The 16,516-nt window shown below is 29.3% G+C and overlaps 1 protein-coding gene and 1 long non-coding RNA gene across 2 annotated transcripts; one reads left to right on the top strand and one right to left on the bottom strand.

Moving 5' to 3' along the window:
* Nucleotides 1-1,187: 1,187 nt before the first annotated feature.
* On the top strand, nt 1,188-4,100 carry LOC129895687 (uncharacterized). Its single transcript, XR_008767822.1, has 3 exons — nt 1,188-1,587; nt 3,409-3,463; nt 3,886-4,100. It is a non-coding gene; the product is annotated as an uncharacterized LOC129895687 (long non-coding RNA).
* Nucleotides 4,101-9,771: 5,671 nt separating this feature from the next.
* LOC129895313 (probable glycosyltransferase At5g03795) lies at nt 9,772-15,924 on the bottom strand. Its single transcript, XM_055971010.1, has 3 exons — nt 15,478-15,924; nt 11,085-11,655; nt 9,772-10,366 (listed from the first exon to the last, which is right to left on the bottom strand). Exons 1-3 carry the CDS (start codon nt 15,839-15,841, stop codon nt 9,883-9,885), a joined length of 1,419 nt encoding a protein of 472 aa, XP_055826985.1. The 5' UTR covers nt 15,842-15,924; the 3' UTR covers nt 9,772-9,882.
* Nucleotides 15,925-16,516: the final 592 nt, after the last annotated feature.

The following is a 16,516-nucleotide window of genomic DNA, read 5'->3' as shown; positions in this document are numbered from 1 at the left end:
TCATTCTACCTACTCACACCACGACCTTCTCGCAAGTCGGACAAAATAGGCTACTTAGTCAATGTCTTTGCCCGACAATTCAACCTTCATCATCGAACAAAGAAGGGCAATTGTTGACATCCAATTTTGACCGATCTGTAACCCATTTTGAATTATTTTTTAATTAAATGTGTATTTTAAACTTTTTATTTATTTATTGTATGTTTAAGCTTACATTTAGTATAATATTCAAAATTTTATTATTGTTATTATTATTATAAATATTATTATTTATTTATTTCATTGGTTACTAATTTAGAATATTGATTTTTTCATAATTTATAATTTTTAGTATTTATTTAGTATATTATTATTATTATTATTATTATAAATGATATTTATCTATTTTATTTCATTCATAATTTGGAATAATGATTTTTCATACTTTTTGGAGAGATAATATACAGCATATATATATGCCTTAAAGAATAAATCGAGTTGTTTTGGAGACATACCTACTTAATATTTTTTTCCTTCTAAATCAATTTGCTTTCTATGATGTATTTCACAATTCACATTAGTTTAATCCTTTTATTGTAGACTTCAAGTCAATTTGCTACTTATTTTGTTGGACTTATGGGGACCCCTACCAATATTTTATTTTTAATTTTTAGATTTTAATATGTTGCATTCTAATAATTTGAGTAGAACAATAGGACTTTTGGACTAGTGCTCAATAAAATAAAGTAGTAAAACAAAAACCTCCATGTAGAAGAGAATCTCTTTTCAGCAAGAGTAATCTCAAATCTTACTACCGAGCTACCTACCTTTTGTTGACACCAAATATTGGCCTAATATTTTTAAAATTAATTATTTTGAGTTTTTATTCGTTAATAGCTCAAAAGTGCACTTTCTTATAATTTTAATTCAATTTTATCGATAATTATCCTTATTTCTCAAAAATGGTTTAGGATTTTATCAGTTTATTTTATTTAGTTTCAATCATAGTTATTTTTCTCACATTTCATCAATTTGCATTTTTATCTGGCGTTTGTTATATTTGTTCATATTCATTTTACTATTTTTAGCATAGTCCAGAAATACATTGAAACACAAATAAATATTAAATTACTCATATATTTAATTAGCTTATGATTTAGGGTCCATAATTTTGTAAAGTGAGTAATTTTTTAAATTTTTTTATATTCCTTTTAAATGGGTGGTGTAAGAGAGCAAACCCTAATTTTTTGCTATTCTTTTTCTTTCTCCTTACAACACAAAGCTACCACCTTCAACGTTTTCCTCTCCATCTTCCCCAAACACATCCCATTCCCATTTTCACCCTTTCTTGTCCATTTTCCTTCACCCATCAGCACTCCAAACAACCAAATCCACTTTCACTCCCTTTCCTTGCCGAGTTCCTCCATTAATGGAGAACTCCGAGCTCCCTCTTTTCCAGCGAAACCCAAGATCTGCAGTGAGTTTCAACTTGAAGCAACCAACGACAATAGCTCGAACTCGGCAAAGTAAGGAGAAACAACAAGGCTTCTATGGCGAAACTCCAATCTCCAACCACGAGAAAACACCATCGATCTCCCTTCAACTTTGGTAAATAAATAATCCCTCTTTTGCTTAGTTTTTCTTTTCATATCTCGCCGAAGGATTTCAAACTCTGGCCACTGTTATTTCTAATTTCATAATCTCCAGTTACTATTCATTAAACTTGGCTCATTATCTTGTTTAGAGCATGTTTGTTTGATATTTTATTGAGTGTGTTGTGTTATTTTGCTTCCTTATTTTAGCTGTTTTCATTTACAAACTATTAAAGACCTTCACTGGTAATATTTTTCTTCCCCCGTAACTGTTTCGTCATTTATATTTTTGTTTATAGTGAATTGGATCATTTTACCATTATTTATATTATTATATTCTTACCATAGGAGATAAGACATTGGCAGTACATGTTATTATTATAATTATTTGCTTCACTTATCCATATTATTTTTACTCATATATGACGGCTTGTTCCTTGTCGTTTTCATATAATTTCTAAGAATTTCAATTTTCATTAGTTAAGTTGTCATTATTTAGTATTTATTATCCTTATGTTATGTTATTATTATCACTTTGGGTGTTGCCATTAGTTTACATTACCCTTGTTAGTTTCACACGATTTTTAATTTAAATTGGCTAATGAAAAAAATCTCCCCGTCGAATTTTGAGGTCTCCCTATTTTAAAAGACGAAAAATTTAGTTTAAGTTTACATTATATATTATATTTTACAAGTTAAAAATGGTTGATGAAGAAATTATTGTCTATTTACAAGGCCTCCCATTTTCATAAGACGGTTTCATTTTTGAGTTCATTATTATTAGTAGTAGTAGTATTGTTAGCCATTCTTTTTATTTATATACATCTGTAGTTATTTTAATATTATTATCCGTGTTTGTTAACTTTTAACATGTTGGTACTATTTTTATTTATTTATTGTTATCCCATGTTTTTAAGATTGGATTTTATTTTAGTTATTATTATTATTATTATTATCATTATTATTATTATTATTATTCATATTTATCCTTTACTAATACTTCTATTAAGTGTCTTCACAGGAACCCAGAGTTTCTCCCCGAGAAAGCTATTCGAATTAGGTTTGAATAATATTTTTAATTGACTATTGTGTATATTATTGACGTTAGAAAACACTTAGGCTGTAAATACTTACATAAAGAAATTTAATTGATTTAACTATTTAATCAGTTAATTTATATTTTTAGACAATATTTTCATACACATAGTTGACAATAATATATATTATTTACTTGATACATACTCTTATGTACATATATTTTTATACAATTTTAGTACATATTTATTTACATATATATATGTGTTATATTTGCAAATAATAATTTTATCCTCTTCCTTTTTGATAAATTAAGTCTATTCGGGTGCCACATTTTGTGGATTTTGAAGGATGTCTAACACCTTCCCTTCGGAATAATGTAAACACTTATTTAGAATCTAAACTGGTTTTTCGCAAATTGAAATGTGAGTCATACATATCATACAACAAATAGGTTTTTTATTTTCCTTAATAAATTAGGTGGCGACTATATAAAATAATTAATCCTTTTAGAGTTGATAAATTGTGCTAAATTTAACCTATATTAAATTTTGAGGCATAACAAGAGAAAATCCCCGCTAAAAGAAAATTGTATATTATTTTGAGTTGCATTATTCATCTTATTTTATTGTAAAGTTGTGAAGTTCTCATTACACTTGCATGCTACTTACTAGTCATATATTTTCAATATTCATTTCAGTTGAGTATTCAGTGAGTATATTTCCTTTTAGCTATTTTATATACAATACATATCATGTATTGACTTCTTTTGACATTGCATAATTTTATGATGCAAATAAAGGTGTTAGAGATCATCAAGAGGAGCATCATTGATGAACACATTCATCCAGGTTTTGGTGAGACCTCCTTGATTTCGGAGAAACTCCTTTTAGTTTTATTCAGTCATTATTTATTAGTCCTTTTTGAGATAGAAGTGGGACTATCCCAGTACTTATCTTAGTACTTACAGACTTCATAGATAGAGTATAGATTTGCTTCTGTGTCTCAAAGATTATGTTTAAATAATCCTTTATATTCATAGTATTTGAGACTTATTTATGAAAAGTAATATTTATATTCTTTTGCATGCCGCATCAGAGTTAAACTATTGTAATTGAGTTGAGTCTTCTGCTGAGTAGCTACCCATGACAAGGGTTCTCTTGGGACTACAAAAAATTTTCAAGTGCCGGCCACGCCTAGGATATAGACTCAAGGCATGACAGTTGTATCAAAAATTATATTTTTTTTTGCCTTACGTTGTTCTTTGATGATTTTTCAGGATAATAAGCTTCCAAATGAGTGATCATATCATGAAATGGATATATAGAGGTGATTAAGAATTAAAGTAAGAGTTTTAGGCCAAAGGGAGCTTGTTAAAATATATTTAATTTGAAAGTTTTATTTTGAGAAAGTATTTGAAGTGTTCTAGTATGTGTTATGACTTGGGATGACCATATCTCTCAATATATGATGATTTAAAGAGACGATTACTTATCAAATTAAAGGTCTATGAGTTTCATTCCACCCAATTAAATCGTTCGCCAATACAACTTCATAATAGAGAGATATTCATATTTTCGTAAATACTGCACAACATGCATGTCAAGGTGGGCCCAAGTCAGTGGAATGGATATATATTGATATTTTCATATTAAAAACCATTTTATCTCAAAAATAAACTTCATCCCAAGACTAAAAAAGAGATTCTAAGTTCTCCTTAAATCAAATACTCCTTAGGATTTGATAATTAGAGCTTAAGTGCTTCACAAAATTATTCTACACATTGAGTTCATCGCTTTGACATAGTTTCCTCCGTGTTTCATTTGGTGCTTCTCTGTCTTGGTTTCCATAATAGATTTTCAAGTGAATTGGTGGTATATGATAGTAGCTATAAGTTACTTTGAAAAGGTAAGCGATATAAAAAATACAATCAAGTAAACACATATACAAATCATATTTCCCTAATGGTGAACTGTATAATAATCCATTCATAATGATAACCTTGCCTAGTCGAGATGGACATCTCGATGGTGTAGTAACTGAATAAACATCTACCCACTATACATGTTTGTGATGGTGTACTAAACTATAGCTGCAACTATTATTGTATCTACCCACCGATATTATCCAATTGATAGTGTAACATAAAGTTATAATCATTATCACTTACCGAGTCAACCGATCTCATATTGAATATCTAAAAAATATAGCACATATGCAAGTTGACTCTAAGATTGCCGTCTTAGTGTATAGCTTAAACAAGAGCATGTATAATTTTATTTCTAAATAATCTACTAACATTTTAAGGATTCTCATATATACGTTTATATCATGCCCATAAGGTGGTTCCTTTGCACGTTCGGATAATTATACAATTGTACTTATATTATTAACTTATCGTGTCGATGATCACAAATAGTTCTTAATTCTTTGGCCTTACTCACATAAAAACATAAAAAATATATTCAAAAATACTTCATAATGAAAACATTCATAGGACCAGCTCACAGTGCCCAAGAGAAGGGGTCTCCAAACTCTATTTTACAACTACGACAATAATTATATATATATATATATATACACTCATTTGCATTGCATTCATATATCTTAAACATATTCATAACTATAGACTTTCACCATGTATTTTCAGCCTTTTAATAGATTCATAGCTCAATATGAGTTTAAAACGTAGGAATACTATTCCTATCAATGACATAGATTCATTCTTGAAAATGAAGCTTTAATCTAAATTGATGGTTGCAAACATTAATTGAACTCTCTAATTTTACTTTTGCTTGTGAAAGAAAAGTGAAGTTGGGTAAGGTTTCAATAGGGAGGACTTGCGATTTAATAAAAGGATTAGAACTAGAGATAGTCTAAATCCTATTAAATTCTCCTCTATGGACTTGATCTAAAAATAGTTTATGCTCACTCAAGCTGTCATGACCCGAATCCGAGTGTGATGGCACTCATCTCAACCCACTGAGATAAGTCAGCCTAATACCCAACGAAAAGTAGATGCGGAAGAAAACGAGATAAATCAAAATTTAACTTAATCGAAAATACGTAAAATAAACTCAAATCCCCAAGATTGGTTGTCACGTATACAAGCCACTAATGTATTGCCGAAGTACGAAAAAAAATACAGTCACAATGTCTTCGTCTCTAGAATAGGACTAAAACATAATAAAATAGTAAGAGGTGTCCGCTAGATGGATGTAACAGCTACTTCAACACTCGGACCGATAGCCTCGGATGTAGAAGAAAATAGTAGGAGATCAAATAGGCCCGAGCTCACAACCTACACAAGTGTAGAAGCAAGGGGTGAGTACCAAATAATACGGTATTCAGCAAGTGGATAACTAAAACTAAGCAAAGTTTAATAGATACAAGTAATCCTATCCTCCCAACCGAACCTCCTTAATTACAACCTACATAAAATCATCCCAACTCTACACTTGTACAATAACAGTAGTAATATAGTCCACAAATACTCATCAATAGTCTCGTCAATGAATCATACCAAGTCAAGTTCAGCACACACAGAGCAATATGGGGGTAAACACAAATTCACAATATCAGAAAGGTGCAATGCAATGAAATAATGCATGTCTGTCCTATCGGTGCACATCCACTGAATCACAGTCCAAAACCCATGGGGGACATTTCTGTCTATGTATCCTGCCACGGAACATGTGGTCCGTCCCCTCAATATATATATATATCTTGCCACTGAGCGTGTGGTCCGACCCCTTTATTTTATTATACCTGTCATGGAGCGTGTGGCCCGACTTCTTTGTCTCATAATACCTGCCACGAAGCGTGTGGCCCAACCTCTTTTTGTTTCATATCATTTTCAATCTCAACACAATATGTCAGAAACAATGAAATTAATTCATGTTGATATAATTCACGATAATAAAATGACCACACCAATAATTATTTTCTATCTCACATCAACATAGTAATTTCACCTGTTCAAAATAAATCCATAATCACAACATATCAATTCTACCAATTCATGTCATTAGATCACCATTTTATACCCCTCATCTCTATTTTTAAGGCCAATCATACAGTCAATAACCCAGTCCAATTCTCATTACTCTCCAGTACCATAACACGGAAATACAAACATCCACAAGCTTAAACTGAGGTTTAGAAATTTACTTGCCTTAATTAATCAAGCAATCACTTTGGGGCTTGAGCCTTCCCTTTTCGTTAGGCCTCCAAATCAACGTAATCTAGTCAAATAAATAATCACAATAAGATTTCGAAACTAACAACACCCTTATTACCATATGTCTAGCCTAAACCCAAAAATTTAAGCAAATCTATAATCAAGTTCCAAATCTTGATGCCAAATAATATGTCAACTCTCATATTTTTCGAATTTCAAGCCTAGGGATAAATTTTAATTTCTCCAATATCATAATTTTAATGGTGTTCATATAATACAATACACCTAATATTTAATTAGCTATACAAATATATCAAAACTTGAATTATAAGTTGATGAAATAACTTGAATCAAAACTAAATTAACCATAAGAATGTGCACAAATAAGACCACGGAAAGAAAAATGTGTAAAGATTTGTCAATTTATAATTTGTCCATCATTGCACCATCATTATCCCTCAAAATTTCTTAAAGATAAATTCCCTATACTACATCCACTAAACTTAAAAAAAGAAAATTAATAGAAAGTACATAGCACAAACAAAAACATTTTCAAGGGGTCACCGCCTCCAAATCCCTCCATTCTCATCTTAGTTCTAACATAATTAATATAATACTAATGATATAACCTCCACCTATAAACAAAATACAAGAAGGTGTGGTTTACCTGATGCAAATTGGTCAGTAATTTTTGGTCATCGCCGAAGTCATTGTTGTCGTTCTCTCGTTATCACAGTCATCTTCGAGGGCTATTAGTTTTTTTTCTTTTAAATATACATTAGGGCAAATATTAGGAACCACTAATTAAATAAATGTTAACTCCCACTAGTTTATTCATATACATGGTTCAAGTGAAAAGGATATTTAATAAATTATTAATTCATTCCACAAATTACATTAATTATCTAAAATTACCCTTCAACTAAATAACCGAAGTTACCGAAAGGTCCAAAAATTTATAATTAATTTTTTTTTTTGGAAAAAGTATTTTATGAAAGAGAAATGACTCATTCTCAAAATGACCAAACAGGTCATTACACAAGCTAATATTTTTGGTGGTTTGTCTGGCAAGGTTTTGGGATTCAGAAGAATCCAAGACAAACATATTCATTGCCGAGAGAACTTTGAATACAATTAAGTCAAATGCTACCCATGTTGTGATTGATTCTAATTTAGTTAGTCAACACTTTCAAGTTAATATCCCCATCGAATGCACACCCTAGTCCTTTTCAATCTTAAGAAATCAACTCTTTTGTTACATTGTTATCTTAAAGAAATCAACTCCCCCCATTTTATATTTGTTATTTTTGCAATGTGCTTGTTGGTATGAATTGAACAAATAGTAGATAATCTCCTTTTTCGCTCTCTTTTTGAGAACGTCAGTCAAAATTAAAATGACCATAACTTTTAACTTTGATCTCGGATTGATGAGTGGTTGTGGCATTGGAAAGAAGATTCAAAGAAATTTAATTTGGTGGGTAATGAGACATCTAACTCTTCATATCATAATATATCTTCCCATTTAAATTTGATCCACATAGAAACTTATATTGAAACTCAATCGGTAAAGAAGTTTTCAACTTAACTTTGTGCTAGAAAATTTGTATGGTCTTAATTCATCTCCAAACCTCTTTTCACACTAATGAATTAACTTTAGCACCTATATATAATTAAAAATTATTAGGTTTGGATCTATACGCATATGAGAAATCGTTCATATGTTAGATTAGAATTTGTGGGATGTTACAAAACAATAAGCTCTTCTTCTCTTCTTTAAAAAGACGCTGAACAGACTTTCTTCTATTGATCAGTGAATTCCTTTTCTCAAAAGCTTTAATAATATCATTAATAGAAAATAGTTTGTCATCTAATTCCTGAGAAATTTGACTTTGTTTTCAAGTGAAACTTAATTCGATTTGAAGCAATTCTTCAATACAAATTATGTTAAACTTCCTTTGTTGTTATCAAATACACTATTCTTGTTCCTGATACGGTTATTATATTAGTAAAAATTAAATTTAGCCATGAACTTTGTTGTTGATCCGTCGCTTTTTCACTCATAGCAAACAATAGCGACGTTTTTTATGTTTAGGTACAATATTTGTCACGTTGCTAAATTTAATTTTTTTTAGTAGTGATTACAGATATGCGTTTCACATAACTAACACTAATTGTGCGTAGGGTTTTTTTTGGGGGGAAATTTTCGCATATAGTCACTCAAAAATACCTTAATTATGCTCTATAGCTATAGTTTGCTAATTATAATTCGTAGTTATAGTTATAGCAGTGTTTGTGTAATTCGCTCAACATTTGTATACGCTTGTATAATTCGCTATACAATTCGCATTTTTGGTATAACGTTTGTATACTTCACTATACAATTCATGCACAACATTTGTATAATTCGCTATACAATTTGTAGTGTTTGTATATTTCGTTATACAATTCGATTCGCGCACAATATTTGTGTAAATCGCGCGAATTATACAAAGCTCAAACTATAATTGCAGCTAGATGTTTGCCGTGAACCATAATTGATTCAAATTATAGTTATGTTAACTAATTAACTAGTATATGTTTGCTTATCTGCATAATTTTTCCTTTTTTTTATCTCCTAAAAAGTGGATCGGACCCAAAATTAGTGTGTGGACGCTCGTTATTTGAGGCACATAAAAAAGTTTTTCACATTAGCTAAATGTTCTTTTTCAACTGGCCTCAAATGTACTTGTTTTTTTTTTTTTTTTTTTTTTTTTTTAGTATGATGATGAGATATAAAGTATGGGGAAGTATACAGAGAGGCTTCCTAACCATTTATAGCTCCAAATTTATGTGAGGCTAGCAGCTAATATAGAGCATGGATGACTTTATTATATGAATTTACTCAAGGCAGTTGGGAAGTGACATAGATATATGAATGTACTTGTTATTATAGCTAAAAATGGAACATATATAAATAGCACTAGAACAATTCTCAAGATATTTTATTGACAAAGATATAAAATATTAAACAATATCGATGTATCACGTGGTATGTGTCGAAAAGATGAAAAATTATTGATTTTGTCCTCCTAGAATTACAAGTGCTTTAGGATATAGTCAGTAGATTTGTCGCAAATGGCTTCGTCGAATCCACAACTCATACATAACCATACGAAAAACATCAAAATCTTTGGAAAAAGAGTTCCACTGAAAATGCTTTTGCACCTGCATTACATTGTTTTGAAGCTTCACATAGTGATGGTACTCTATTTCTTGAAGAATTTTCTTCAGTTTTAGAATATCAAGGGATGAAACAAGGACAGAGAAACTTTCCCAATTGAGAATGTCAGCGTATGGGAGATCATAATGGTCGGCCAATATCACTGGAACGCAACCGTAGTATAGGGCGTCTCCAATTCGGGCAGTGTTAATCTCAAAACCTTTAGCGTGAATGCAGTATTTGCTGTCCAATAATGCCTCTGAGTAGGGCGTTTTCATGCGGCCGCGGTGGACGATGATCTCTGAATCGTTTTTCCATGTTTCAACTAGGTTTTCACGTACTCTGGAATTCATTGCTCCCGCGAAAAAAGCTAACTTTTTCCTGAACTTTCATGTTTCCAAACAAATTAAAATAAAATAAAAAAGAATCACAATGACATTCTGAGAATCATTAAGATGAAAAAATAAGGTAATTCTGAGTTTAAAGAATATACACCATTAGTATCATATATCTTTTACACCAAGAAGTTATCTTATTTACAAGAATTTAAATCTCATATTTTAAGAAGACTAATCAATTACCTTTCGGTATTATTTAGATGATCTAATGGTGTAAAAAAATACATTGATTAATGTATAAAATCTGAACTTTTTAATTTTATATGACTGTGTTTCCCTAACTATGTTATTAAGAGCCTGTTTGGATGAATTTATTTTAAGTAAACTGCTTAAGATATAGTCATCCAAACAAATTCAATTATTTATTGAAATTTATTTTAAGCACAAAATGACTTTAAGTTGACAGTCAAACACTCAAAAAAAAAGACTTCTAACACATTTCATATGAAGTTAAGAAAGAAAAACTTCACATATAAAAAATATCCTTTAAACATATGGTTTAAATATTACTATTATCTATAAGAACATATCATTAAGAGTAATTAAGTTGAAAACGTAAAATTTATTTTTAAATATAGAAGGACATGATTCTGTTTAGAACATACTAAAAAGGCGTCAGAGTATAATAAAACTAAAATATATTTAAGAAAAGAAAAAATGGGGGGGAGGGGGGGGGGGGGTTGAGAAAGAAATTCACGCACCTCTGCGAAGGAGCATTTGTAGGGGATAGTCCTTTTCTAGGCCAAATTTGAGGAATGGAAGCATCTTTATGAGGAAGATAACCAGATAGGAAGTAACTTGAAGAGCAAACGACTTGAATAACATTTAACTTGACATGAATAGCTTTCTCCATTGCGGACCTTCCAACAGAATGACAAGCAACATAGAAATGATCAGCCCCTCCTGACCTATTCCAATACGGGTATTTGTCACTAATCTCAACTATATATCCTTTCACAAAATCTTGTATCCCACCAACCCCAACTCTCTTGTCATTTCTTAGACTTGCTATAGAAAATGGAAGATAAAAAAGATCAGCTTCTTTGGGGTCGCTTGTGATGAAATGACTTTTATAAAGGGCTTTCTTGAAATAACTCTCACTTGCATAGTTCCCTGATGGTTCATGGTCAACTGCCAATAACACATTTGCAAAAGGGTCATTCTTCTTGTGGGGATACACATATATCTTTAAGCTTCTATTCATTTCCTTGTATTCTTCCTCGAACAGATCCTTGTCATGAAAAATCTCTTTGTTGATCTGAACCAAATTTTCTGAAAGGAAAAAACAATATGTATGTTTTATAGTATATGTATTATAATGATGAACACCTGCTAACTAAATATATATAATAGTATAGACCAATTCTACAAGTTAGAGGGCCTAAAGTTAAAATTTACAAAGGGGCCCGAAATGTTTTTTGAAACATGAAATTTATATCTCTTTTAGATGCCAATTCATCTTTATCTGTTTGACATATTTAAATTGAATAAATTTAATAATAACTAAAATAAGAGTATATATACACATGAAGTAAGCATATTAAATTTTTAATACAAAAATATAATATAATATAATATTAAAATAATAAAATTCGACTCAAAAATTTATTGTCAATATAATAATATCAAAATAATATTACACTGCAATAGTTTGACATATTTAAATTGAATAAATTTAATAATAACTAAAATAAGAGTATATATACTCATGAAGTAAGCATATTAAATTTTTAATACAAAAATATAATAAAATATAATATTAAAATAGACTCAAAAATTTGTTGTCAGTATAATAATATCAAAATAATATTACACTGCAATAATTTAACTGAATAGAGAATGTTTGGTTAGATTTCAGAATATTTAATAAAAATAAGAGGAAAAAGTAGAAGGGGGAATAAAAAAGATAAAGAAAAATGTGGGTCCATGCCAGTTGTTATTACTTATTAGGATACGAGTGAGCAAACAAAATAGTTAACCAAATAAAAAAAGGATATTACAATTTTTTTAAAATTATTTCATTTCTCAATCATTATAACATTTCCACATTAAATTATAAATAGTTATTTACTTTTCCTCAAAAGTTTCTCTTCAAATTTAATAGTGCATAAGTTTTTTATTTTAAAAAAAGTACTATATACAAAACACATCTTTGGAAAATCGCAGGACCCCAAATCATTATTTTAGTAAATTTATAGTCGGCCCTGACTAGTATACCATTACACATCAGCATAGTTGTTCTAGTTGAAAAATTGGAGAAAATGTCATAAATAGTGCTTCAACTATAAGAGTAATACTAAAAATTATGAGAAAAGAAAATATAAATTATAATTTTATTGAACGGAGAATAAAATGAAGTATATTAATAATTTGAATATTCTAAAATTTATCATAAAAAAAATTATTATTCGTTAGATATGCAGAGAAATTTATTTATATTTAATAGAAATAATTTTTTTATAATAAAAATAAAATTAAAAATTTTAATCTCACGTATTTTGATTTCAAATTTTATACTCCAACAACATTATTAAAGAAAATTTAGAGTCGGCCCTGACTAGTATACCATTACACATCAGCATAGTTGCTCAAGGTGAAAACTTGTCTATAATTTCCTTCTGATCGAGACATGCTATTTCTGAGTTTTGGGGTGATCATTAGGACCACTTTTCTAACCAAATGGGCATAAAGAATATATAATTTTTCCATTTTACTACTACTTCACAATTGAGTAATATTTTTAAGATTTTGTAAGAAAAAAGTATGAAATAAACTCATTAAATATTCTAAAATAGCGATAACACAAATTCTCATCTGATACTCATTTTCCCTGACTCTGAGTAAATACTCGAAATTCCTACAAATTTAGCTTAAATTGACGGACGAAATTCGTTCTTGTTAATACTTTTTGAACGCCAAATTTTACTTTTAATGAATTGAAACGCCCTTTTTCTACATTCAAATTTTAAAAAAGATATTAATAAATGTCAAATCGATGTATACAACTCATGAAAGGATATACTCCATTCCATTTGATGTGAATTTATCTGGACATGAAAAATATAAAAATAATTGTTTTAATACTTATAGTTTTAAATAAATGTGGCTCTAAAACTTGTTATGTTAACAATTTATGACATTTATATGGCTATATAATCATGTTAGCACGAATAACATAAATATTAAAAACTTTCGAAAATACAAAAACATCAGAAATTAACAATAACCAAAAAAAAAAAAAGATTGGACGTAAAATGAAATAAAGGGAATCTCATATTCTTAAAAGAATAATTTTCTAAAAGGTGAACTAATATATTAATGAAGGATATGAAGGATGGAGAATATTCTAGGTAGCCGTCCCCCGGTCATACTCACTGCTGAAGCTGAAGTAGAAAAAAAAGTTGAAGTATGAAAATGATATAATTAACTATTGATGACTTTCTTCGTCATATTTTATTTGGCAACTTTTTTTTAATTAGTATTAAAAAGAATTTAATTTTATTATAATTAAAAATAATTTAATTTTAATTTTTTTTGATTCTTAATTAAATAATTTATAATCACATAAATATTTAAAAATTATATTAAATTATAATTTTTTTTAAACATTATATCAAATCATACGATATTACATAAAATTGGATGGAGAGTAATATTAAATTAAAGGAGACGAATAACAGATAAGATGAAGTACGGCCTGCTAGCTGCTTCCCCCAACTTCAAATTTATGTCTTTTACGTCTTCATTCTTCTCTAAGCAATTAAAGAAATTAACAGATATACTTTTTTCAAATCATAGAAATTTATAGCAACTAAATAATAAACCTATGAATATATATCACTTTAACTGACGTTTCCAATTTAGATTTTACTTGAGATGGTTTATAAGTACCACTACATAGATATTTATGATATAGTTTAGAACATAATTTTTTTTAAGAAAAATTATTTATTAAATTTTATATTTAATTGAATGGTGTCACATTAATTAAGATAAACAGAGTAATAATTATAGTAAGTGATAAAATATTAGTATAAAGTACAAACACATATTATTTATTTATTTGGTGTAAATATTTAAGGTATATACTATTTATACTCGGGCCTTTCTCTATGTGCCCCTCCCACAATCCAAGGGAAAAACAATCCTTTATCCGTCCTATTTTATTCGACACATTTTAATTTGATATGGCGTTTAAGAAAAAAATAAAAAATTTTGAATCTATGGTGTATAATAATTCTTAGAAATTGTGTGGCTATAAATAATCTCATTAAAAATTTAAAGGTGAGTTTTAAAATTAAATTATTTATAATTATAATATGATATTCTTTCGAGAAGACTAAAAATTTAAAGGTTGTCAATTGTCACATAATATGAAACGCAAGGAGCACTTGAATTTTGGCTTAAAGCTAGTAAAATTACAGTTAGATCCATCTCATTTGAGATATTCTCAAAGTTGTGCATATATGGAAGATATATTTCGTGCTCTCTCCATATCTACAAGTCGGTATATATTTATTTTCCAGAGAAGCTGCCACATCTATCATGCATGTGAGATCCAAATACTAATGATGGGTAGAAAACTGAATGGATATGAAGAGACATAATATATAAGATTATAGAAAACGTGCTATTTGCTTGTACCTTTCATCAGTTAGAATTGGCAACTCACTCAGGTGTCAAAATTTAGAGACTAACTACAAATCTTAATTCCAATATCGTTCACTTCTTTCTACAAATCTTAATTCCAATATCGTTCACTTCTTTAGACCAGTCCAACATGAATATATATAGGCATTTTCTCCCCCAGTTTATAATAAGAAAAGAAAATAGGTACATAAGAAAGAGAAACAACAAATTGATCCCTCAGTCCAAATTTAATACATAAATCTTGAGTTTAGTAATCCAAAATTTATATTGTAGAGTTCAATTATGAAACTTGTCTTGATGTATCTAAAATATTTATGAAATGATGAAAAAATTGTCATAAGTTAACAAGCGCGCGCCTAGGCCAAGCCGACTGCTAGTATATTTAACTAAGAATATCATTAAGGCGAGATATATAATATAGATAGTGGTAAAAGTACTACTCACCTCTTGAAGAACCAAGTTGAAGCTTTGATTTAGTTAAATGGTCGTGATCATGGGCGTTAGCAATTGGAAATGGCTCTGGCAAAGGCAAACTGCTAGTGTTTGCTAATAAAAGATGATCAGTAATAGTATCTTCATCTTGTTTTGGCTTATTATGATGATCAACAACAAAAACTCTTAGTTTGGGTGATGAAGAAGAAGAATCTAAATTGTGAATCCAGGTTTGATGAGGATGTAGGAGAATTAATCTTGAAGTAGAAAATATGTAGAATATTACCAAAGTTGAAGTTATCAAAGCTACAATTGTTGGTTTTATTAATGAACCTTTTGATAACCTGCGATTCAATGGAGACGACGAAGCAGCCATCCCCTCCGGTTACGTTGATGAAGAAGAGGGAGGAGTCGAAGAAGGTTTATAGTGTAGAGAACTAAGAAAAAGATGATAGATTAGAATGGAAGACGTATATATTTTAATTTTTCTTAAACCAAGACATATTCATACTTTGATTTTCTTTATTCGGTTGATTTTTCTATTCTTGTCTGTAAATTGTAATATGAGCCCACAAATTTGAGCAAATTACATTTCTCCCCTCAACACCCTTTCTTTCTTGGATTTTTGTATCTTCTAGTGGGAGTGATGCAAAATCAAATGACATGTTCACTTAATTGGAAATGTCAACTTGATCGCTTCCTACCTTAATTAATTATGATTAAAATTTGCATCTATTGTATTCTCATCAAATACAATGAATTCTATTTTTATTTTAAAATGAAGTACTAATATATATAAGAACTGCTTGAATTTTTTAAAAGAGGATACTTATAAATTCTTAGAATATGTACAACTATATAAAAATAATAGAGTTGACTGCCGAGATGCCAAATATGAGTTTAAATTTAAAAAATAGAAAATAAATAGTAGATAAGTTCAACTTTGGATGACAGAATTATTTCCGATGTTTCTTTTTTTCCATCTTCAATATTTAATAGAACAAAATTTTATTTCTACTAGTGATGTAACCAAAGACTGGTACTACACAAG

Source organism: Solanum dulcamara, chromosome 7 (assembly GCF_947179165.1).
Source record: "Solanum dulcamara chromosome 7, daSolDulc1.2, whole genome shotgun sequence".
In the NCBI taxonomy this organism is placed as follows: domain Eukaryota; kingdom Viridiplantae; phylum Streptophyta; class Magnoliopsida; order Solanales; family Solanaceae; genus Solanum; species Solanum dulcamara.
The sequence above is the reverse complement of the archived record's forward strand: the minus strand, read 5'-3'. Positions and strand labels throughout refer to the sequence as shown.